Source organism: Paroedura picta, chromosome 2 (assembly GCF_049243985.1).
Source record: "Paroedura picta isolate Pp20150507F chromosome 2, Ppicta_v3.0, whole genome shotgun sequence".
NCBI classification, from domain to species: domain Eukaryota; kingdom Metazoa; phylum Chordata; class Lepidosauria; order Squamata; family Gekkonidae; genus Paroedura; species Paroedura picta.
In genome coordinates this window covers 148,319,067-148,344,894 of record NC_135370.1, presented here as the reverse complement: position 1 = coordinate 148,344,894, position 25,828 = coordinate 148,319,067, and the positions used below count along the sequence as shown (strand labels likewise).

The 25,828-nt window shown below is 44.9% G+C and overlaps 1 protein-coding gene across 5 annotated transcripts; it reads right to left on the bottom strand.

Annotated features, from left to right (window-relative positions):
* Window positions 1-3,449: 3,449 nt before the first annotated feature.
* VRTN (vertebrae development associated) lies at window positions 3,450-13,868 on the bottom strand. 5 transcript variants are annotated; one of them, XM_077323218.1, is made up of 3 exons: window positions 13,033-13,352; window positions 8,967-9,069; window positions 3,450-7,498 (listed from the first exon to the last, which is right to left on the bottom strand). In XM_077323218.1, the coding sequence occupies exon 3, from the start codon at window positions 7,495-7,497 to the stop codon at window positions 5,485-5,487; it is 2,013 nt and encodes a 670-aa protein (XP_077179333.1). In that variant the 5' UTR covers window position 7,498; window positions 8,967-9,069; window positions 13,033-13,352; the 3' UTR covers window positions 3,450-5,484. The 5 variants fall into 5 exon arrangements, with proteins under 5 accessions (XP_077179333.1, XP_077179334.1, XP_077179331.1 ...); XM_077323219.1 differs by lacking the exon at window positions 13,033-13,352 and adding an exon at window positions 12,087-12,169; XM_077323216.1 differs by lacking the exons at window positions 8,967-9,069; window positions 13,033-13,352 and adding an exon at window positions 13,740-13,868.
* Window positions 13,869-25,828: the final 11,960 nt, after the last annotated feature.

The following is a 25,828-nucleotide window of genomic DNA, read 5'->3' as shown; positions in this document are numbered from 1 at the left end:
TTGACCATGTGACCTTCACTGATTGATGCAGATTAAGAACAATAAAAAGTCACCCCAACTCTCAAGGGCTTTCTTGGAGCTTCCTCTGAAATACTGTTAGGAGGAGGAATTGGAACAAGGTGACATACATGACATTATAGTGCTGCATCTCTAGTGTGCAATGGAAAGGGCAGAGCCTTGGGGACAGCTGATCAGGATCCCAAGGAACAGTTTTCATAACCTCTTGTTATGGATTATCGGGTGACACAATGGGGGAAAAATCAATGACAAAGTGAGACTTTCATTGGTTTCACCATGGACTCCAGCTGTGCCTTGTCTTCCCAGCATGAACCATCTGGCAGTGGGAGGGAACAATGAGCCAAAAAGCAAGAGTTCATACCAGAGGCTAAACGATCACATAATGACTTGAGTATCTGTATTCTTTTCCCAAGTTGTAAGGATTGTACCTGTGTGATATGTATGAAAAGAAAACTGGTCATTCAGAAACCCAAATGTCTTCCAAGTCAGTAATTGTAGGGCTTCTAGGAGGTCCCCCCATAGCAGGTTAGCTTTGGCAAGGCTGCTATAATGTGGGTCCCCCAAAACAACTTGAATACATTGTGCAGAGGAGTTTTATCCATCTCTTTTTTTTTCATCCTTATCCATCTCTCTTCCCTTCCTCCGGGGAGCTCAGGATGTCTGCCCTCACCCTTTATTTTCCTGCACAAAACCCCGCTCATGTGGTAAACCAATGGGAGATCACTTCCTCACAAGTGTTAACACTCAGCACTGGTTCTCTAAGCCAGCTTTTAGCCACCTTAAGAATACTGATGTTTTATGCAGCTGTTCTCTTTGCTCCACGCCCATAGGTGCAACACCAATGTTTCCATGGACGATGTCCTTAATCGGATCAATGGCCTTAAACCAGGCCCTTTCTTAACAGAGCTGCTTCCTGATGCCTATCAGGGGTTTTGAGAAGAGATTCTGATGTCCAGCTGCAAGAAGATGTTTGGGTTTTCCCAGCTTTTCATACACAAGTATGGGGGGGGGGACACACAGACATCTCTCTGTTGACTTGTATCCATGTTTCCACCGAATTGACTACTGGGACATTTTTAAGTGTTTGAAATTGGGAAAATATTTTTTTGGGGGAAAAAATATGATTTCTTGTTTCCACAAGGCATAAAAATCGAACAGCCTATGTGGAAAAAGCACATATTTCCCAAATAATAAATTCACGCATTGTCTTTTCATTTGTATGTACCCGTGGGTTCCCAAAAAAGGGGCTTGGGGCCCACTATGGTGGGTGATTGGTCAGCTGCCAAGTTTAAAATCATTCTCTCTCCCCCCCTCGCCCCTCCCCCCTCCACTTCTTGGCCCCAGTGAAATAAAATACAGGAATAGATACAGCCCACTTGGGAGTCCTGATGTCAATTTTATAGCAGCTGTTCTGCCGCTGTGGCAAACAGATGAACTTAACAGCCTCCGGCACAGAGTTTACAGACATGGATAATCATTCTAGAGTAATTACCAGTTTGCTCCCCCACAGGAATTCACCTGCAAGAAGTCGCTGGGAGGTAATTACTCCAATTACTCCCTTGACGCATGCAGCTTCAGTGACTGGAGCAAGCCACACTCTTCCTAATAGCACAGGTCATCCTTCCTCTGGGCACTGTAATAGACTCCTTCCTGCTGAATCGGAGACCTCTGCCCATCTGCTGAGGACTACAGAGCTCTCCACTCCACCTTCACTGTATCATAGGCCCGAGCAGGGATTAACGCACTGGCTTGTAGCCATTTTCCCACGGTTGTCCAGCTGTGCTCCTGAGCTGTTCTTTGCACTGAGGATAAGTCAAGCAAGGTTGTGCATGCCTCAACTACACTGACTTAGTTAACTCCAAAGAACCTTCTAACCTTGCATCTGGAAAGAAAGAGGAAACTGTTGGGTCTAATTGCTAGCGGTAGCCTGTAAGGAAACGTGTAAGGAAAACAAATCAAGCAAGGACAAACAGCACACCCCTGATTTTCTTAATTCTTGACTTTTGCTGCCAGCCCCAAAAAACTCCATCCTAAGTAGTGCAACTTGCACTATTAGCATCTGGTGTTTTAAAAGGAAAAGAGTCCATTCCCATTGCAGATGATGGACTGGATTCTGAACATCTGGAGCCTGCAGTACCCAGACTCTTAAGTCACCTTCCCTGACCATGATTGGTGGAAACTGTAGCTGCATTAAGGCTGTGAGGTTTGTACACCACTGTGGCTTTAGTATGTCTGCATGTATGTACTTCTTAAATGTGTGTGTACAAATACTGCCTGCTGTCCTGATGCTGCAGTGGGACATGCATGTACAACACAGGAGGAACAGGCAAATATCCTCGCCAGTCTTTCCTCCCCTTTCTGGACTGAGGTGCCTGCTGATTTGAGGCCACAATTCCTGCATAAGGCCGGGAGAAGAACGCAGTCATCATGCTAAAAAGGACAAAACACCTGGAGACAACAAATCAGATGCAGTTTGGTGAGAGGTGAGAAGAATGTCTTGAGTCAGTCTTGTCACAGCCTGACAGTGCAGCCTGTATAATCCCAATGAGAACATTGCAGATGATGGCATCAGGAAGGGCCAATATGTGCCACACCCCAAACAGCTATGGGGCAAATAATTGTCCTTGATGCGCTCTTGGTCATTTTGCTTCGTCCTCCTTAGAGAAGAACCAACCATCTCTACCAATCATCTCTTAAGCACTTCAGAGTACCAATTTACATTTTTAATATGGAAGGCTCCTGTCTAGGGTTTAATGCACTCAAAGCAGCCCATGCAATGAGACAGATCTGCACTCGCCTTCCTGGCCCAGGCCATGAGTGACAGTCATTAGCAGCAAGGGACAATGCAAAGCACCATGAGGAAAAAAGCCATGAGGTTAGGCTCCATTACTTTTCCTTCACAGGCATGATCTAGCATCATGCAAGTGGAGGGAGAGGTACACTAGCTACAACCTAGCCATTATGGAAGCTGCCAATCAGAATCTTGTCCCTCCCACCATGTAATCAGCATAATGTAGTAGTGAGAGTTTGGGACTAGGAACTCAAGAGATCCAGGTCTGCATCCCCAACCTGCCAAGGAAGCTTGCTGGGTGATCTTGGGGCAGCTGCACACTCACAGCCCAGCCTAACTCAAAAGGGAGTTGTGAGGATATAATGGAGGAGAGGAGAATGACGTGAGTAAAATAAAATTAGCCCTGCTCTACGTATTCATGACTCCCATCTACAACTGGGGAATACTGGCACAGAACTCAGAAGCCTGGGAATCTGCTTGTGTTTTAAAAAGGCATTCTGCTGGGCTTCATAGCTCTGCTTGGGAAAGTAATCCCTACTGAAAGGAGACCAAATTCCAGAGGCAGAGGAAGGGCTTCACTGCTCTTGGCTCTGCACTGCCCCTTGACCAGCAAAAGAACAATGAATAGGCAAACCAACAGTTTTAATTGCATTATTTTATTGGTCACTAAAGCTGTGATCTTTTGCACATTACCTAGGAAGAAAAGCCTATTGTATACAGTAGGACATTTCTGAGCATGCTGCAGAGGATCCAGGTTCACCGTTTTACTTAATGTAGTTTTCATGATTTTTTGGGCAGAGGAAACAAGAGGGAATTGAACTTGTGATCAGAAGCTGGCTTTTCATATTGGTGTTAGCAAAACCCTTGCAGACTCTCTGCTCATTTGGTTTTCTGTGACAGAAATGGGGACACCTAAAAGACTGACTTTCTATTCCAAGAAAGGCCCTTCCTGGAGGCCTTTCTCCGTTTTCCTTCTTGCAGTATTCGAAGGCAGCAGGTTCTCCATGCTTCCTCATATGACAGCTTTATCATACAACTGGGAGTGTGGAGGGTATTTCTGGGGACAGCAAACATCCTTTCCACTAAAACAACCCAGTGTTTACTATGGGAAGTCAGTCAGGGGGATTGCAGAGTCCACACTACTGAAGCAGGACATGCAAAACCAACAAGGAATCAGGACAGGCTGATGCACTCTGTGGCTCTGGGTTGCAGGGATGAGAAGAGCCAAAATAACTGCCTCAGTCCCAAGTACCATTACAGCCCCTCGGAGTGCCCACAGAAAACCTAGATTCAAGACACAGGTATAGCCTGGGTAAAAATGCCAGATAGGGAGGACAGAGAATTCTGCCCTTTAAAGTCCCAGACAAGCAGCTCTCAATCCTACATTACAAGGGCGCCACCTGCTGGACCTGAACAGATGCTGCACGTTAAAACCTTTCAACTTGGTATTTTAACCGTGGAAGAATTTAACCCAATTTTGCCTCTTTTTCAAACTGCAATCATCCCCATTTTGCTATTATGATTATTCATGTGTGAATATTTAAAAAGTCTCACAGCTACCCCCCTAGGCGTATCAGTGGGTTTTGTCCAACTGGTTCAAGCACTTCACCTAGGGAAGCAAAGTTAAATATTTCTATGGGTATCTTTTCTGCAAAGTTAAGTCAAGAAGATGCACTTCACTACCCTCCAGGGAGAACGTCAAGCCCTCTGTGCTGCTGCAACTGTAAGATGTTCAGAAATGCATGTGCAGCTGATCCCACATAACAGCTGAATTCATGGGTTATCTAGGCTGCTGCCAGTGGGTACAGAACCCTGTTGGGTTACGGGATGGGACTGAACAGGAAGCACTGGGCAAAGGTATACATATTAGACAGTAAAAAGTGTGAGAATGACATGTCTATCATAGCGCCTCTATTCTCCTTTCCTGTAGCCTAGACGCAACCCAATCGCGGTCTGTAGCTCTCTATCAAGTTGGTCTTAGTTGCCACCACCTCTGTCAGTCTCAAAGACAAAAGTTCCCTAACCTGACCTGGCTCCCAGCCTGTCAGCATTCCCTCTCAGAAGACCTTCCCAGAAGTTTTCTGAAGGGGATGCACTCTTGTAAAAATTCTGCCCTTGTTCAAAAGAGTCACTCCCATCTCCAGAATGAGCCCACATTTCCAAACTAGGCCACTGTTAATTCAAAATCCCACTTCAGAAGCCTGCCAGGCTCTCCCCACTTGCACTACACCCTTGTGTATGAGCTAATGCAACTGTGTGCTGAGGGTCTATGCCCGGGAACTAACTTAAAGAGAAGCCCATAATCATTCTGCAAACAAAATGTGGGACATGACAGCATCTCAATTCATTTCACGGGACTGAAAGTTGGGGCCCAATGTCAAGTTAAGAAAGGAAAGGCATTTAAATCAGCCAAAATTATAGAAGCACTTTAAAAAAAACACCCCAAACCCTATTATTTACTACCACCCTTAATTTTCTGGTCACTAAGAAAAAACAAACAAACAAAAAGCTTTCTCCTTCAAAGCAAGCAACTTGCTTGCACAGCACACACAAAAATTATACCTGTCCATATCTCCAAGATCAGCAGAGCTGATTCTGAAGTATGGAATGGGGGAGGGCTCAAAACAAATGCTGCTTGCAGTGGAGATGACCCTAGCTCTGATAGGGAGTTGGCGCTAGGCATCCACCAGGGTGAGCCCGTCATGCAAGGCACGCTTCCACATGTAGTAAGTGGAGCGGGCCGTTAAGGGGAAGCGAGATCGGAACTCTTTGTATGTTGGGAAGGTCTTTGATTCGAAGCGTTGCTGAAGAAACAGCTTGGCCTGGGCTTTGAACTGAGCTGTGGCGATCACATCCATCACAAACATGCGGCTGTTGACGCTTTCTGACACCGGATAGCTCGAGATCCTGGCGTTGTCGGGCTTAGGCACTGGCTGGCCCACAGGCACCGGAGCCATCTCCCCTTGCTGCAGTGGAGGGACTCCAAGCTCTGTCTTCTTAATGGGCTCTGAGGCAGCTTTCTGCAAGTGTTGGAAGCCCTTGTTTGAAGAAGGGTGAGGTTTTTTCTTCTGGATGCCTCTCCTTGTCCAGAACCAATAGGCTGTGGAAGAGACCCCCGGATAGCGCAGGCGGAACTTGCAGAAGGGCATGTGCCACTGGCGGACCCGCTTCTTGGCCAGGTCACGAAGTTGCTTCTGCCAGTGGTACAGAGACGGCTTGATGTGCAAAAGAATCCGAGGTCCTGGACGATGCCCGTTCAGCACCTTCCTGTCTGGCAGGTTTTCTGGCTTGAGGAGCAGGTATGGGCTGCTGTTCACAAGGGGTTTCTGGTGGACAGGAAGAGGCTCAGAAATTTTGAAATTTGGGTTCTCCTTTATGGCCTTTCTCCTCCAGTTGTAGTAGGTGGACCTGGAGATGCCAGGAAAACTGCGCTTAAAGCTCCTGTAAGGCACAAGAGTGTTCATGGAAATGCACTTCTCCAGGTAAGACTTGGCTCCCTGCATGGAGATCCCATTCTGGCCAGAATTCAGGCTCTTGGAATCCAGACCTCCCTCCAGTGGTGTGGCGCCAGCTACACCAATCTGAGGCTTTGCAGGCTCCTTAGAGGACTCGACTCCAGCAGGGGAAGAGGCCTCACCGTTGGTCATGTTCTGCAGCTCGTGCTTCCAGGCGTAGTAAGTGGAGCGAGATATTTCTGGGAACATTTGTCGGAAGCGCTGGAGAGGGACGACGGTCCCCTTTTGGAAGCAGGCCTGCAGGAAGTGTTTGGCTGCAAACCTAGTAGCCGCCTTCTGCCTGTGCTCTCGGGACTGGCGCTTCCAGCGATAGAAGGTGCTTTTGGTAATGCTGAACCTCTCCCGTAGATTAGAGTAAGTCACTTGGGGGTCCTTGTTCAGCAGTTCCAGGGTCTCCACTGGCTGCACATGGGGCTCTGGGGGAGGGCTTGTGGGTTCCAACTCTTCCAGGCCTACGACAGCCACAAAGTACTGAGCTTTGAAAACCTGGGACGAGACCTGCTGCCCCGACCACATGATGTGGAGCATGGAGACCTGCGAGCCACACTTCCTGGGCCGAATCAGTCGGTTGAAGTACGGCCGGATCTTCAGGTTGCTCATTGGGTAGATGGAATAAATATTGCACTGCAGCACCGACGCCAGGGCGTACACGTGCCACATGTTGGCATAGGTGCCAGGGAAGCAGGTGGCTTTGACGTCAGCATCAAAAATGGCCTCTAGGATGGCCAGCGGTAAGCTCGTCATCTCGGGGGACTCTTCTGTGCAAAGCGAGTAGCGGGCGGCCTGCAGCATCACCTTGGAGTCGATCATGCCATTCAGGTAGTACTGCTTGTGGAGCAGCATCTCCACTGCTGTGCGCACCTGCAGCTCCAGGCTGAGGCTGGTGTTCCCCCACAGGAGCACGCTGGCGGCCTCAAACAAGTGGTTTCCCTCCCCTTTGCAAACCAAAGGCAGCATGTTGCTGGGAGCATCTTCCGGATAAAGGCTTCTGGCTACCAGATCGACTTCCAGCTCTTCCTGGAACTGCCTCCCGCTGTAGCTGGGCAAGGAGAACGACAGCAGCGTCCTCTCGGCCTCCAGGGCAGCACTGGTGAGCCCCTCCAGCCCAAAGCATTCCGTAGCCTCCTGCAGCTCCTGAAGCACAGACTGCACCAGCTGGTGTCGCTGGATCATCCTGGGCACAGAAGAGATGAGACCATGAGATGTCACCCATCCAGCACAGGGCATGTCTACACAGCCCGTCCCACCACCAGTTCAGCTCTGTTGGCATCTTATTTATTGATTACGTTTATATACTGCCCTCCCCTGCTGCTCTGGGTGGTTTACATAGAATGTAAGAGAACATGGAATAGGTGCAGCATAGCTCAGTAACAATGTCTAATCAAGCAACAGTGGTCACAGTAATTACAGAATGACAGTGGTCGGTTGAACAACATTAATGTGATAACTATCCCATGGATGGTCAGTTCATGGGAAGAGGTTCGTGGGGGGGGGGGCGCAATATACGTTGTAGGTTCTTGACTGCATTCACAAAACTATGCTCACAGGAATATCCCACAGGCCACTCAATGGGCAGAGACTTTTCCATGACACTTGGCTGAGGAACGAATTCATAAAGAGATGTTTAAATTGCCTGTTCAACAGCCCAAACCTAAGCATGCATTTATCCTAAATTCAGCTGGACATACTCTCAAATAAATATGTGCCTTAGTCTGATCAAACCCTAGTACTTCTTAATCAGACCTCAGATTGCAACCTCAGGCTGTATCACAAGAGAGAGAGAAAAGCTTAATTTAAGTATTTGAATGGACACATCATCTCATCTTCTTGTTACACATAGCAATTTGCACCTAACACTCAACCGTAATATCCAGCTGTATCCATCTGATAAAAACAGACTATTGAATCTTTTTACTATGACAGCATGAGCTCCAAAATTGACAGCTTTAGTATTTGGGAACTTTGTGAGACGTGCTGAAATGCACAAAGCTGCACTGTAGTTAAATACAGATGGGTGACCAGGAAAATGTGCATTCTAAAGTTAGTTTCCTTATTTTTCAGGCTCTAGATTTGTGCTGAGTCTGTCGCATGCAGGCCCAATGCAAGCCTAGAAAATATACTGAAAGGTAAAAAGCTAAAGGTAAAGGTATCCCCTGTGCAAGCACCAGGTCATGTGTGAGCCTTGGGGTGATGCCCTCTAGCGTTTTTATGGCAGACTCAATACCAGTGGTTTGCCAGTGCCTTCTCCAGTCATTACCGTTTACCCCCCAGCAAGCTGGGTAGTCATTTTACCAACCTCGGAAGGATGGAAGGCTGAGTCAACCTTGAGCCGGCTGCTGGGATCGAACTCCCAGCCTCATGGGCAGACAGCTTCAGACAGCATTTCTGTTGTCTTACCGCCCTGCGCCACAAGAGGCTGTTACTGAGAGGTGAGCTTGTGCAAAAGGCAACCAGACTGCCACGTTGTAAACAATTCAAATTGCAAACTTTTCCATTTTTACTAGGCAAATCTGGAAAGAATGGACAAGGGAAAGGTGAATACTATAATCCTAATACAGTAAAATGATGCTGGATATGACTGCAGTGGTCAACAGCTTTTAGACGTTTATCCAACCACCTAGTTCAAAGTGGGCTTGGCACACCTGCTGCAGCCTGGCTCTTCTTTGTAAACAGTGAGTCCAGTCAAAGGGTCATTGAAGACTTGAGATCTCTCCTGGTTGAATTACAGAATTGCAATATTGACATCTAGAAAGTTTTAAGAAGAGATTCTGATATTAAAAAGGAAACAGAGACACAGCACACAAGATCAGAGCACTGAAGACACCTCAAAGCTGACAGAACCATCCCAAGAAAATCCAAGCAAGAACTGCCAGGGATTCTCTTTCTGGGTGAAAGGGGTATTTTGCTAATGAGATGTTTAGTATTTTTCACAAAGTTAACAGTAATTGCTCTCACCCTGTGTATTTCCTGTCAGTCCAACTGATGGGCCTCACTGGGTTCCAACAATATTCTCAAGTAACTTGTTATGGAAGACCTGAACCCCCTTGCTGCAGAGATACCCCAAGACGGTCATAGTTCTCACCATCAGTAAGATGCTGTTTTAGGAATATAAGGCCGAAGCCATGTTGTTTAAAAATCTGGTGAAAGCTAAGGCAAAAGCACTACCACACTCCTATGCAATCACCATCACAGAGTCATAAGCGAATCCTACCACAGAGATTGGGGGAATTACTGGAACATCACTGTGATACCATGACATTCCTTCTGGGTACATAACTGGAAGTGATGTCAAGTCTTGGGACATCACAATCCCCGACCTCCAAAACCTCCCAAGAGCTGCCAGCAGACAGCTCCAGCTGTCCAAAATGTAGCTACCAGGCTGCTAAATGGAACATCATATTACTCCAACTCTGTGGCAGCTGCACTGGCTACCAATTAGTTTCTGGACCAAATTCAAGGTGTTGTTATTAACCATGAAAGCCTTAATCAACCTGTGGTCCTCCAGATGTGCATGGTCTACAATTCCCATGAGCCCGTGCCAGCAAACGCTGGCAGGGGCTCATAGGGATTGTTGTCGATGTACATCTGGAGGACCACAGGTTGACTACCCCTAATGGACTGGAACCCTCATGCTTACAGGACTGCCGCTCCTGTTACAAGCCCCATGCTCCCCTCAGTCATTATTTAATTATTTATTATATTTGTATGCCACCACTCCTAGGTCTGCCAATATTTTATATTTGTTGTTTGTTTTATGTCATTTTACTTAATTGGTTTTAATGTTGTAAGTTGCCACAAGACCCTTTGTGTGAGTGGGAACCTAAAAGCTAATCAATCAATCATAGAAGGCCTTGGCCATATTCAGATTCTCCCTCCCTCCCTGGCAACCATGGAAGCTAGCCTTTAATTTGTGGCCTTTGTTGCCCTAGCACCAGTGCCCCTCTAGCCTGTTCATTCAAAATGTCTTCTTTCCTGCACTGCTACCCATTTGACTTTAAAACTGGTAATTTTGCCAACCCATATTCTCTTAGAACTACAGGCTTTTCCCCATTTCTTAAATGTTCTGATTTTATTCATAGGCAATGCACTATTTGCAAGCCTTTTGTACAGCAGTTGCAAAACTAGGCCTCAGTTCTTAATTCCCAATTCCTTAACCATGCTGAGTAATTTAGAAAAGCAAAACTTACCCCTTTTAGGAGACAATCTCAGTACAAAATCTTTCCCTCAATGACTATTTACAATCTGTCAAAGTCCCCCCCCCATATGCTGCTATATTTTACCCTCTCCTTCTAGCTGTCTCTAAAAAGGTACTCTTAAGGCTGACCAGGAAAGAAAATCCAGATGTACAAAAAGTTTGTTATTTTCTTCTGCTGAAAATAATGGAAAGGGAACAGGGCCCTGGAAGGCATAAAAACCTTTTCTTTGTTTACATTTACCAGGAGCAGAGCTGGGAGTGGATTATAGTCCCTATTCAGACAGCAGCCACAGCAGAGGTTCTCAAACATCCTCTGGATGGTAAGTATTATAATAATCCTTTAGCGGACGTTGTTTAGATTTCCAGGCAAAAAAAAGTATTTTCGTGTGGCGATAAACCCTAAGATTTAGGCCAAAGCACAAGGAAGCCTAGAACTTATTCATTATTCAGGCCACAATTTTGAATACCATGTTATTTTGTGGATAACATCAATTCAAAAATCATAGCTGCCCTAACATTAGCCAAGACCATCAATTCCTGTGTTGTTCTATTCAATCTTGAGCATCTATCAGGATCCACTAGTCATTTCTCTCCAGCAGGAATGGAAATTATATTTCTTTCTCTGCAGTCACAATTGTGGGCAGTTACAGCTTTCAAGAGTGTACTCTTGCCTACATCCAAAACAGACCTTAGCAGTGAATCTTGCCTCAGCTGCCAATTAATATTTCTGATGCATTTCCCTCCCCAATTGACATGGGACCCTAGGGCCAGGCTAGCCAATACAAGAAATTAGACTATTTACTGTGTTATATTTCAAGGTCCCATCAGCTGTGGTGCATTGCTTGTTGATGGCCTGGGAATCTAGCAGAGCAAAGAGACAAAAGGTGCCTAGCATGTCTAAGACCGACTTACTCATCAGATGCATGAAAAACAAACCAAGATAAGTGTAACCCTACGACATAATTCGGTCTGATGCTGCTTCCTGTAGCTCCACACACCCAAAGAGATACCGACCAGCACCTTCTCCATTCATACAGCTGATGAAGCAAGCTTGGTGTCGGTGACTGAATGCCATAGAAGGCCAGAAGGGTAGCTGTATCTGTAGTAGCAAAATTGAACAGGAGTCCAAGAATGCAGATTTCTGTTTGCCTTTAAGTTGTTTCTGGACTGTTGATTAATTTTGCAATAGGCCAACTATTTTCAGAGGATTCTTTTTTAAAGGAATGCCCTTCTCTGGGTTTACTAAGAATCCCACCTGATTGAATTGGGCCTGCCACCTTATGTGCATAAAATTCCAGCTAATTTACTGGACCCAAAAGCCACAGGAAATCAGTCTCTTTTTTGTTTTGGCATAATTTTGGAAACCGGGGGGGGGGGGGGGAGGTGTCTCATATTATTTCCCCAACCCTTTAAACTGCAGCACTAGAAATGTGGTGGTTTGGGGAAAGAGGCCATTCACATTAAATGGACAAACTAAATATTAAAGTGGAGTGGACACCTTGGATGCCATTGCCAAAGATTCCCTAGCCTCTCCCTGAAAGCAAGTAGACGTAAAACTGAAACCCACAAGAAAACAACAACAAAAACCCGGAGTCTGGCTCCAGCCACTCAGCATCAGCAACGCTTTCTGTCTTTAAGCCACATCCCAGCCAACCCCTCGGAAGCGGAGTTCCCGTCCCGCTCCACACGCGAGGCCAGCAGCCCTTGGACGCGGTCTTGAACCGCGCCGTCGTTTACAGCGGCGGAGTTGAGCTCCCTCTAGCGGCAGCTCTCAGTCCCACAGCGACGAGGCGAACGTGAAACCCTTCCCAAACGATGGAGTGCGGGAAAGCGGAGTCAACTTGGGAATGAGCTTGAGGGGCACTCGGACTCGCTGAACTTTAATTAAATATAAGATTGCTCGATAGGTTCGGTAGAGGGCATCAGGGGGGTGGAAAGGGCCCCAGTCTAGTTAACGTTTCAAAGGAGAAGAAGAAGAGACGTAAACATGGCCCGGTCAAAACCGCTCAGGAGAAGACAATACCCCAAAGCCGCCCCCACCACCACCACCACCACCCCCGACTCCGGAGCGTGTGTGGGGCAGGAGAGCAGCCAGAAACACCGGGGGCGGGGGGAGAAAGAAGCTCTTGGAACAAAGACTGCCCGTGGAGGTTGACCTTCAAATGGATACTTGCCCCAGAGAACCCAAGGGAAAGGGGAATTTCGGGTGGGGAGTTGGAGTAACGACCGCACGTAGGTGCTTTCCTGCAGCCACTGCGTGTGTAGACGCAATTCCCAGCGCATCCAATGCAGCCTCACTCCAATCTAGGCCCGTTGAGTTTACACTGGAGTAGCTCTGCAGAGGGCTGCGCTGGGAATGCCTCGGCCTCGTTCCTGCTCCAGCGTTTCTTGGGTCTGAGTCTGCTATGGCCGGCATGTGCGCTCTTTGGAAGTCAAGCTCAGCTTTCAGAGTCCTAAAACGGGATAATCTTAAGGAACCGAACCGAAATTGTTGGGGGTTCCCTCCCACTCACCTTATTTGTTGGGTAAAGCGCTGGTGCTCACCCTAGCCAGGCCTGAGGCTCTTTGCAAGGAAATGTGCTGGACATTTAAATCCTTGAGGCAGGAAGCGCAAGCGAGCGCCCTTTCCCAGTTGTGTCCCACATTCAGACTGGAACCGGTTTCAGATCTGGAGTGAACCAATTGGAGTGACTTGACTTGTGTGTGTGGAAGGGGCTAGGCTCCTCCCACTCCCCTCACCAGGAAATAGTCCATCCCCAAGTGAGCTTGTATTCAGGATGAAAGAAGTGCAGATGCAGGGGTCACTTCCAAAGCTACAGTGATCATGACTATTGTCCCGCGGCAGGACTTCTTAAAGTCACAAGCACCTTTACTGCTGAGTATCACACTTTCCAAAGCCTCAGCAGGAAACTCACACGCAACTCGGTAAGGAGGGAATTGGGGAAGAAAGGTCAATGGGCAGAAAGAGCCTTTGATAGGGAAGAAATGGGAAGGGGAAATTAGGACACGATAATGGTGGCTGAGCCTCCTACTCTTGTTGTTTCTACAGCTCCTTAAAAAGGGGAAGCAAACGACCAGGAATCTCCTTATGTACCTAGGCCAATACCCAGACACATCCAGACATACTGTTTATTTTCCTTTGCTCTCCATGTTGCTGCTGGAGCTCATGTTAACAAACTGGTTTTTACTATAAGGTGGATGCTAGGATATTAGAACTTACCTGACCGGGACAGAACAGTAGACAAATGGTAACTTGAGTTTTGTGTTGAGCTTGAAGTGTGCAATGATTCCAACAAAGTTATCTTTGTGATACATCAGTTTTCCTTCTAAAACGCAAAGCTAAACAAATGTCAACATAGACCTTCTCTGTTCCACTTAACAGCCATTTGCCTATTGAAAGGATTTCTAGACCCTCTTAACCAAAGTTGATAATACAAGTGCAAATATCCAGTGCACTTCTATAGTAAACCTACAGCAATAACCAACAACAACAAAAATTAAAATACTAATTTAAAAAATCACAATGGGATTTGAAAGCCTGCCAAAATACCAGCAATCAAGCATAAAAATAATTTATAAACACTGATTATCACCAGAAGATGGAAAATAATAACCACTCAGCCATAGAAGTCTGGGCCAGCTGCTGCCTCATTTGCCTCTCATCCTAGACTGCCTCACAGGGCTGTTGTTATGAAGATAAAATAGGAGAGAAGAGAACTGTTGTATGCCTGTTGGAGTGTCCATGGGGGGGGGGAGAATATATAAAACATAAATGACACCAAAATTATAGTGAATGAGTGTTACGAAATTGCTGCAGGAAGAGAGTTCTGTCAGCAACACATGAGGAGAAAGTAGACTTCTGGATGAAACACTAATTTGCATTTTTTGCTGGACCCTTATTCAAAGATGTGGCCTCACTGAACAATCTCACCAAGCAACTTACAGACGCTATCCACAGAAATACACTATCTCTATGTGATTACTGATAGTATGATACAATGCATAAAACATTGGACTTGGATCTGGGTTCAAATCCTTAATCGGCCATGGTATCTTAGTCTGTTTAAATTCTGAATCGGTAAACAATTTTGTTGTACGTGTGGGACTCTAAAATGACAAACATAGTTGAACTCAAAGGTACTGTATTTTAAAATCCACCAAAACTGCGAATTTAAGTAAAGATTGAAAAGATGTGGATGGACCAGTCAATCAAGGCTGTTAAGAAGGTATAATTCTGTGAAGATTATTGATTATTAATAATAAGAATATCCCTGGGCCAGTGCCTATAGAGGACCTCAAAGTAGGACACCAGAATGCAAGGCACTTCCTCAGGGACTACAAGCAAAAATGTTGGTGAGTCAACAGTGCTAATTAACATAGGCATTACAAAAGATACAAAAGAGAAGCACAGCTGCCCTGGCTGCAATCCAATGCACACTTTCTGGCAAGTAAACCCTCACTGAGCACAGAGAGACTTTCTTCCGAGTTGGTGTGCAGGAGACTGCACTGTCTGTTATGCAAATTATGAGATAGCTAAAGGTCTCAGTAAGCAAGTAGATAAGATTGTTGCTGGTGGGGATGATTCTGTCACGAGTTTCAGTGTGAAATGTATGTGCTCTTTCACTAGAATTTGTATGCTGAGGAAGTATAAACCTGGGGTTTCTGCATGCCATCCTCCACCTGGAGTTGATTTCCTGTTCTTGTTTCATTTGGGGCATTCTGATTCACAGAAACCCACTACTTTGAATAGAATATACTATGAGAACACATTTCCCTATGTTCATTTGGCCTAATTTCCTGTGTTTGTAGTAGTTAAGACACCTTAACAGGGCACTAAAATTCATTTCTTGACCACAGGAAATTTTACTAAGAGCAGCTCTGGCATCAGTGTTTTTGGTCAGTGATCACTACAGGTTTACAAGCAAATCTAAGGAGCCATAAAGTCTAGACATTTGCTCTCATGTTTTTTTTTTAACTCAGATTTTCTTTAATGCCATAATTTGAAATCAGATTTCCCCCCCTTTTAAATAGATCTGCAGAACTGATTGTTCAAATGATGATATAGTGGCCAGCTTTAATACCCCTTTGAAAACTGGACATAATAGAAATTATCTCATAAGCAAACAAAATATGCGTGCCACTTTGAAACTGCAAACAAATAAGATTATTATGGCATAAGCCTTCATCAGACATATGAGGGAAAGCCTGAGGAAAAATTAGTTTATAAATTAAAGGTAAAGGTAAAGGTAAAGGTATCCCCTATGCAAGCACCGAGTCATGTCTGACCCTTGGGGTGACGCCCTCCAGCGTTTTCATGGCAGACTCAATACGGGGTGGTTTGCCAGTGCCTTCCCCAAGTTTATAAATTAGAAATTCTAAATAAATAATTTAAACACACATTTATAAATGCTGAACCCAGGGAACAACTGTAAAAAGAGAAATTGGGAACTGGTCAGCCTGATAAATATTGGGTACATTCAGAGTACAATTCTAGACAGAGACACATTGGAGATACACAGAAATAGGTGTGTGATCTCTTCCTTTTATCTGGAAGGGTGTGGTGAGGCATTGGCTGGAAACCTCAACATTCCATTACAAAACATTTTGAGATTGTAAGCAAAGAGAGACCATTTGCAGTTGTCCATCTGTGGAATGTGATATCTGACAGAGAGAGGTGAGGTCTCCTTACAGATTAGCATATTGTTGCTTCCTTCTATTACAGCCCACCAAGTTCAAATCAGAGTTTTAAAACTCATATACAATAAGTGGGTCTGCTTTATGTGTAAGATATGTTTTTTTGATGAACACACTTTGCTGTACTTCTGAAGTTCAGGTAGGGATTAATTTGTTTAGATTAGTGCCCTGATCAGAGGTAAAAGCTAGCAGTGCCATTCATTTGACATTAAGAAAACTATACCCCTATACACCTTTACATGTGAGTAAAGCCCACTAAACAGCCTAGAACTTTCTTCTAAGTAAATATGCACAGGCTCAAGCTATAAATTGAATTAGCACTTTCACCTTAAATATCATACTTTACATTGACTAGGTAATTAAATCAGGGTTATTGATTTACTTAGTGCCGCACAGAGTTCCAATGCTTCTTTGGAGAAGAGTAGATTACCTGCTGGAAAATGGCCCAGTAAAACACAAGTTTTCACTTGGATAAATTATAGACAGCCAGCCTCTGTTCTCTGTACATCACTAAGTAGGCTAGCTGCTAAGGGCTGCTTTATGTTTTTAGAAATCCAGGCATGATATTTGACCTCAAAACAAAACAAAACCCTGCTAGAGCCACTCTGCATCAGGGCCATGGTAATGGAAGACAGGGACTTCACTCTTGCTTTCAAGCTATTTAAAGGTAAAGGTATCCCCTGTGCAAGCACCGAGTCATGTCTGACCCTTGAGGTGACGCCGTCTAGCGTTTTCATGGCAGACTCAATACGGGATGGTTTGCCAGTGCCTTCCCCAGTCATTACCATTTACCCCCCCCCCAGCAAGCTGGGTACTCATTTTGCCGACCTCGGAAGGATGGAAGGCTGAGTCAACCTTGAGCCAGCTGCAGGGATTGAACTCCCAGCCTCATGGGCAGAGCTTTCAGATTGCATGTCTGCTGCCTTACCACTCTGCGCCACAAGAGGCTCATGCAAGCTATTTACCTGCCACCAAAATGTCTCCCAAACCCTTTAGGAAGGAAAAATCAGGCTCCCCAAGCCCCCTAGGAAGAAAAAAAAACATCCCCATAACTGATCCCCCCTCCAAAATTGGGGCTAAATGTAGATTAGCATCTTGTTAGACTGCATATACAATGTGATATCCAAAAAAGTTCAGTTTCTTCTCCCAAAGGGGTTGAGAGGGGCTACTCACTGAATAGTTTGTGCAGCACATTCATTTTGGAAATATCTTGACAGTGAATGACAGGGTGTCAAAGACGCCAAAGTCAAAGGCAAAACAGCTCCTTTTGAAGAGCTGAAGAATCGTGTGAGTTTCTTAAACATTGTGTTACCTGAGGAGATACTGACAACTCTTGGGTTTCACAGTCTGAATGAAACTGCTCAAAAGATGAAGTGAGCGATTTATGGTAAAATATAAAATGAGTTTATTTTGCCTGTCTGTGCTTAAAGCAAGGGAAAGCAGATTTCTGGGCAGTTCATATCCTTAAAAAACAGAAAGCGGTGTTTATTAGGTGCTAACTTATGGAGTGTAACCGGTGGGAAAAGAAAAACAGCGACTGCATTTCAGAAAACCTTTCCTGACAATAAAGACAGCTTGAGTTGAGGAATCAATTATCCCTAGGGGAATGGAGAAGAAAGAACTCAACTGCATCTAAAACTAGAATGTTCGAAGTATTGAAAAAAGAATGGTGTTTTGCAGCTTCCAAAATACCTTTGTGTGTCCATGAGCTCATATGAAAAAACTAAAAAACTAAAACTAAAAAAACTATCCCTTTTTTTAATCAGCAAGAATTTAGCCCAAATATTATAAAGAACTGTTTGAAAATGGGATGATAAATATTGCTAATAATAATAAAATTAATTTCTCCCCCCCCCAAAAAAAATTCTCATTCTATATATCAACATTTTCGTAAATATATCTCCATTATACTTGGGATATAGAGCTTATGAATTCTATATCAATACAATTGTATGAAAAGTTGTGAATGAAAGCCCTGCTGATTAATAATAGAGTGCTAAGCAGAGTTATACTCTTCTAAACCCATTGGTTTTAATGTATTTAAATGGGTACAGTTACCCTTCATTGCAGTCCCACTTTAAGCAGTTACACCTGTCCATGTAATTAACCCCAGCGGATACAAAAGGGTGTAATGTGACTTAGAACTGCACTGTAAAGTCCAATTGTTCTCTGATGGTCTGTCATACAAATATATTTATTTAGATTGGACTTCTTTCTAAGTAAATACCTATTTTATTTACTCTAGTTTACATGCCACAAAGTGACCCTATTCTCCTCCCCTTCATTTTACCTACTTGTGAGGTAGGTTAGGCTGAGAGTATGTGACTGGCCCAAGGTCACCCAGCAAGCTTTCATGACAGTGGAGATTTGAACCCAGGTCTCCCAGATCCTGGTCTGACACACTAAACACTACACTGCACTGGCATGGGATTGTGCTGTTAGCCTCTGTTGTTTGTGACTTGGTAACTGGTAACTTTCAGACTGAACTGCTCTAACGTGCTCTGCGTGGGGCTGCTCAAATGAGCCTTCTAGGAAGGATGCTGTTTCTCTGGTGACCAATTTGGTGGGGAATCGAAGGGCAGCATCATGTTCTGTAGGCAGGCAGCTTGACTGGCTGACCAGCCATGGGATTTGAACTCAACCATCCAAGGCATCTAACACTTTTTTGTGAAAACATTCTCTTTGATTTTGCTTGGTGTGCCCTGTTTTCTTGATCTTTGCTGTTTGTTTGATTTTCAATTTAATTTAAAATAATTAATTATTAGTGAATGAGACCGAGCCCTCTAGCACTGGAAGATCAGCCTGAAACGCCGTCACTTGGTCTTGTTCGGCCCAAGTCATCGGTGCTAGCAGGGATGCCAGCTGTGGGTTCGGAAATACCTGCAGGGACCTCAGCAGGGGATAATGCTGAAGATTCTAAAGCAGCCACTTTCTCTAGTCTAGGGGAATTGAACTTGGTTGCCTGGAGAGCGGTTGCAATAGTGGGAGACTTCCAGGTACCATCTGGAGACTGGCAACCCACAACGCACACCTGTTATGACCTTTGCATCTTGCAATTCTGGTCATGTGTCATACGAGAGTAGGAATCGTATCAGATGCCTTTCTTTCTGTTTTTCTTCTGTCCTTTCAAGCGTGGTTCTTGTCCATGCACTGCCAACTGTTGTGGGCATGATTAGGTGATACCTTCAAAACTGGAGAGGGAGCCAAATAGGTTTTCTAGCTGGAGCCAGAGGGAGAAGCGATGCTTTGCTTCCTGTTAGGCACCAAAGGAAGCTGCACCAGAAGGCCAGGTGAGTCAATACTGAGCTCCATTGTGAAAGCGCAAAAGGCAGGCTGCCCTGTCTGTGGGGATGCCTGCTGCTGCTTTAGGCTGCATCACATCATTAGGATTGTCTAATCCAGAACAGGATTGCTACTCTGGTTCACCTAGAGTGGACTATGGCAATGCATTGTTTGGGGTGACCTCAAAGAGGGTTCAGAGGCTGCAGCTAGTGAGGAACACTGCAGCTAGACTGCTGGTTGGAAACAGGTATTGAGAATATGTAATCCTGATAATATGAGCCTCTTGTGGCGCAGAGTGGTAAGGCAGCAGACATGCAATCTGAAAGCTCTGCCCATGAGGCTGGGAGTTCGATCCCATCAGCCGGCTCAAGGTTGACTCAGCCTTCCATCCTTCCGAGGTCGGTAAAATGCGTACCCAGCTTGCTGGGGGGTAAACGGTAATGACTGGGGAAGGCACTGGCAAACCACCCCGTATTGAGTCTGCCATGAAAATGCTAGAGGGTGTCACCCCAAGGGTCAGACATGACTCGGTGCTTGCACAGGGGATACCTTTACCTTTACCTTTAATCCTGATAATACAGCAATTCCACTGGCTACCAACCCATTTACAAGCCCAATTCAAGATGTCAGTTTTGCCCTTTAAAGCGCTACATGGCTTGGGGGTGGGGTCACTGACGGACGATCTTCTCCCATATGTTCCTCCTGGGAAATTAAGAAAATTAATTCTTAAGTCCCTTACTTCCCATCTTTAGAAGGCAGTTGGAAATGGGGGTTGGGGGGCTGGGACTTAAATGTATAGCAATCCTGACTTGTGATTTTAAATCTTGTTTTGTTAAAGTATTTTATTGCAACCCAGAAATGTGAATCAGCCTTGAGCTGCTATCAGTGATATGGTTAAGAAGACACAAGAATGATGTTATGGTGGCTTGAAGCTCTCAGCCCATGTGCTGGACAAGCAGCCTGCTAAATCATTTGGCTCGGTGTGCAGGCCAGGTCCTCATCCCAAGGGACTGAGATGCGACCCTGGGGCTTATTCTGTTCCCAGAGTGTCTGGCCAGTTATAACGCTCATTCTCCACCCCCACCCCCCATTTGCCTCCCATCTTCACAGGTAGATGGCATTTGGGCTAAAGGGGAGTTGCCTACCACTGGAGTGTGTGATTCAACACATTGCAGGGAAATTATGGAGAATATTTTGAGGCTTCCATTCATCCTGACCCAATTGAACTTCTATTCTAAAATCCCATCCCTACCCTTTCTGCACTTCGTGTAGGTTTTTTTCCCAAGGGCTTGCTCTAATGTAAGCTATTAGCATCTTTGTATCCAGTAATGTCACCGTTTGTATTTACTGTTTTTAAAAAGCTTTGAAAATTTAATTACCTGACAGTACCTACTAAACTTACTATAGTGTCATTTATAGGAGTGTTTCTCAGCAGGACCACTTGGAAGTCCCATTCTGTTCCAAAAGACTTTTACCCAGATAGGTGTTCTTAGGTTTTGTGTCCTATCTCAAGGAAGGGATTTGGGACAAACATTTCACAAGCATTCCCTGACCTTAGCCCTGCATTTCTCAACCAGTGGCCGCAGTACTTTTTAAAATCTGATAATGTAATCTTACGGAAGCTAGTACACCTTAAAAAAAAGTTTGGCCTATCATAAGAATATCTTTTCAACACCTCCCTGCCCTTTGTCTGATTTTACATACACATATGAATTTAGCAGTATTTTTATCATTCATTCATTCACTTCTAGATCACCAATCTCTGGAGACTTGTGGCTGGTTATAACCGTATATAAAATTCCATAAAAACCCAATAACCATCAGACCTCCTAAAAACCCAGTAAAACAAGATTTGCAGTATAAATTTCCCACCCCCACCTCACAGCAGTTAACCTATGGGTGGGGTGCACAAGATGTTAATGCATAGCCTGAGGAGGGGCCTTGTTATTATTAACCCTGGCGGAAGAGCTGTGAAAGTTCCATCAGGACCCTCAGCTCTCCTGGGAGCTCATTCCACCAGGTCGGGACCAGGACCAAAAAGACCCTGGCCCGAGTTGAGGCCAGGTGTGCTTCCTTAGGGCCATGGACTTCCAGCAGAGCAAAGGATCCTGGGGGGGGGGGCATAAGGAGACAAGCGGTCTCTCAGATAGAAATAAAGACACACATCTGTCCATGAACAGATTTATCAGAATGAACAAAAACAGTAAGCTGTTCCCACAAGGCAAAGAACAGTTCAGTTATCAATAGGAGGAAGGAGTTCATTTGTACTGCTGTGTGTGTGTGTGTGTGTATTAAGTTGAACATATGGGGAAAATGAATAATTCAGCCTGATGCTTCAACCTGTGTTCATTTACCTGGGAGAAATCCCTACTGCACACAGCAGGCCTTACTGCTGAATAAACATACACAGGATCAGACTTCATGAAACCAAGCCTTAAGAGAGGGAATAGAGCTATGCCAGTGCAGGTGCTCCAGTGGTCCCCACTGTGGCCAGTGCTGTGGTGTGATACCGGTCCTTCTCAGATTACCTGCCACTGCTTTGATCCAACTTTGCCTTTTTGAAAAATTCAGCAGTACCTTTTCAAAAATCCTAGCCACCTATCTAAGTGGTTAATGTTACATAGTGTGTCCTATAATGAGTACAGCCAATTTCGCTATTTCAATGAAAAGTTCTTTCTTAAAAAGAGGGAAACTATAACAATTAATTTATCAGTGCATTCCTGTGGTCAGCATGTTGGACTATGATCTGAGAGACCCAGGTTCGAATCCTCATCTGCCAGGGAAGCTTGCTTGGTGACCTTGGGTTAATCACACACTTTTCACTTATTACCCCACAGAGGAGTTGTGAGAATAAAACAGGATAAAGGGACAATGCAAGCCACTTTGGATCCCCCCTTAGGGAGAAACATGGAGCAAAAATGAAATAAATGCTAACACTAAGTCAGAAGTAGGGTTGCCAATCTCCATGCGATGCCTGGAGATCTCCTGGAATTATAGTTGATCTTCAGATCACAGAGATCAGTTCTAGGGATTTTAAAAAAGTTTTAGACCACCATTCCTGGAACAACTGGCTCATGGCATTTTACATAAATCTAAAATCCCATAAAGTCCCACTTAAGTCCCTTCCCTGCCCAGGCTCCACCTCCAAAATCTCGTGGTAGTTCCCATCCTGGAGTTGGCAACCCTCCTCAGAAGCCAGTGCAGGGTCAGCTAGTGAAGATAAATTAAAACAGCCCAGGCAGAAGCAATGGTATGAGAATAAGACACAATTTAATGAGAGGAAACTGAGGCAGAGGGTCAATCCAAACAAGGTTTGTTTACAAAACTAGTCCAATGATCTCAGCACAGAGTCTCTTTTCTTCAGTTAAATGTTGGAGAATATGTCAATGCATAAAGAATGTACACTAACAATTCAGCTTGCTTTGGCCCATTGTTTTAGAAGCAAAGTGAAATATAAATTAAATTAATGAACTTTAGCTGAGGGGCAGAGCAGAAAGATCTGCTCCTTGACCAAGTGGAATCCTGCCCTAGCCTCCCTCCCTCCCTCCCCTCAAGGGTAAATGGAATCCTTTGGGTAGGTGGGAGGCAAGAGCTAGTGCTGGGAATTGTCCCCGGTTCAAAGTCAAGATCAAAGTGCTTCCCTTCTGAATTCCTCATGTTGTTTTGCCCTCCCACTTGCCCATAAAAGCTTACATCCCTCAGCAGGCTCCCAGCTCTGGAGGGGGGGGGGTGAGCACCGCTTCCCGCCTTTTGCCTTTCCTGTGCGATCAGCAACTCTGTCCCAAGATGCAACTGAAACCTGGGAAAGTTCTTCTAACACATCTCCTGCTGCCAAAAGTGGTGGCCACAAATGCCTCAGGGATGGTCCAAAAGTGTTTAGGTCATTTCTTTCAGGGAACCAGAGCATTTGTTGAAATGCCTGGTACTAGTGGACTGCTTAATCCTTAATCTATGTCCTTTTCCCCAACATTGTTCTCCTGTTGTACATTTTATCCTAACAACAACTCTGCGAGGTAGGGTAGCCTGAGTGTGTGTGACCAGCCCACAGTTAGAATGGGGATTCGAACCTGGATGTCCCAGAACTTAAGCCCTTTCTCCCTCCATTCCAAACCTGTACGCAGATCACTGTCAGGAGTCCACATGGGAGATGTAGACTTTGTAACGTGTGAATTGCAGGAAAACCTTCATATGTTTCAAAGGCAAAAGGACCAGAGCAGAGTTTCCCTCATCGTCCTGTACCTCCTATAGACGCTCCTGAAATTCTCCACCTGTAGGTAACTTATAAAGGGTTTAAGAACGTTTACCTAGCTCCTTGCATATTTTTCAACTCTTCTGGGGACTCTCCAGGCCAACTAAAGCTGAATAACAAGAAATGTCAGTCAGTGGGAAAACATGGTAGAAACTCATATTGACTTCATGTGTGGACCTTGGACAGTGATTATTACGGAGGATATGATTATGTGCTATGAGGATCAAATCATTTACCTGGACTTTAGATCAAACACTGCCTCTCCATGAGGCAGAAATCATATCCACAATGCTATAGTAAAGTATGGTGCCACATGTGCAGTGGATCAGGGAACCTTGCACCCTAATATCTGCTCAGCTGTGAAGGATTCAGATGTTATTGGACAGGCTAGCTGCTCTCACTGGAGAATGATTAGGATAAACTGGATACCCCTCACATACACTGTGATCCTTTGATTAGGAACAAATCATTCCTAATCATTTAGCCCTGTGGGGCTACTCCTCTCCAAACTCATTTGATTTCTGCAAAGGGTTGCACAATAAAAATCACAAATGCAGTAAACTAACTTTGAAGTTTCAAAGAACTCTTTGTTAAACAGAAATTTAAGAGAGAAAAGAAAAAGGAGAAAGGAGAAGCATGGGCTGGTACAAGGCATGGTAGGTGTCCTGTCTGCAATGTATTAGAGTTTTAAAGAACTGATTAAAGAACTAGATTCAGGTGGGATGTGGCTAGCCCTGTTGGTCCGAAGCAGCAGCACAACGACACTTATACCTTGAATAAAATTGCGTTGGTCTTAAAGGTGACTCTGAACTTGAGCCTTGTTCTGATTAAGGAACTATTTCAGACTAACTTGTACAAAAGATGTGGGATTGCATCAGAATATAGTGGCACACAAGAAGCAATGCAGGAAAACATGAGTGCCAGCAGCACCTTAAAAAAACTAACCACATTTTTTCAGTATAAACTTTTGTCAGGCTCACTTCTTCAAATGTGTAGGATTCACTCTAATGGTGGCATACTCCAAAAACATCAGATGAAGTGAGTTCTGAACTGCAAAAGCTTTTCCTGGGATGCATTTTGTTAGTCTCAAAGATGCTGTTGGACTCCTGTTTTATTTTGCGGCTAACCCGTCTGGGATTCTCATTAAACAAGCCATAGCCACTCTCCCTTCGACAATGCATTTAGTTATTTACTCACTTCATTTATTATCTGCCTTTCTCCTTGAAACTCAAGATAGACTGCAGACTTTAAAAAATAACAATGCAACACAGACCTATGCAATAAATACAGCGAATAATGCAGGGGAGAAAAAAACCACCCTGGATCCCACAATTAAAGCCAGGAATCATTTAACACTAATCTCTTGGCACTAATCAGAACATATAGTTCCCTTGTGAGCCATTTATTCCTGAACAATAATAATTAGTACGATTCATAAGGCTTTACAAACATTTGTGGTGTTGCATAAATAATGCTACAATTGCCTGTCTAGGCTGGCCTGGAGCCAAAAAAGCTCCCAGTGCTGCAAATCCGCACACTACAAAGATTTGATTCCTCAGCCTTGGCTATGTGACGGACAGTCCTGACACAGACAGTCCCTTTGCTGATACGGAAGTGTGAGAAGGGGAGGGAGACCGGGTGTGTTGTAAAATATGTAAATGTTTCAGTACTGTGCTTGGCTCCAGAGGTCTAGGAACCAACTCCTGTGGGAGGGGTGAGAGCAGATAGCGAGGCCCAGAAAACGCCCTTCCCCTTTGTTCTTGGATTTGGATGTGTCAGGAGGGGCCATGGAAATTTTTGGAACTTAGACACTAAATGAAGCTCACAGCAGGTGTTGTATCTGGCCTGAAGAGGACAAAAGGGCTGGTGGGGAAGTGTTTGGAATGGACAATTGCATCTCAGCATGGCCTGAGTGTGTCAAATCCCTCAGCTTCCAGGGAGCTGATGCTTCACCCAAAGCAGTGTCCAGTTTTTTCACAACCGCGTTGTGAATATCAAAGGGGCCTGATCTCCTAAAAGGAGGGGAAATTCAAAAGAAATCGGGGCAGACCTGGAAGCTCAAATGGGACTCTGTACAATTGTGG

Coding starts and splice junctions, on each gene's coding strand:
- VRTN (XM_077323216.1), bottom strand. CDS start 13,834: ATGTATCACAAAGATAACTTTGTTGGAATCATTGCACACTTCAAGCTC. Junction 7,499..13,739: donor TACTGTTCTGTCCCGGTCAG/GTAAGTTCTAAT, acceptor TTCTGTGCCCAG/GATGATCCAGCGACACCAGC.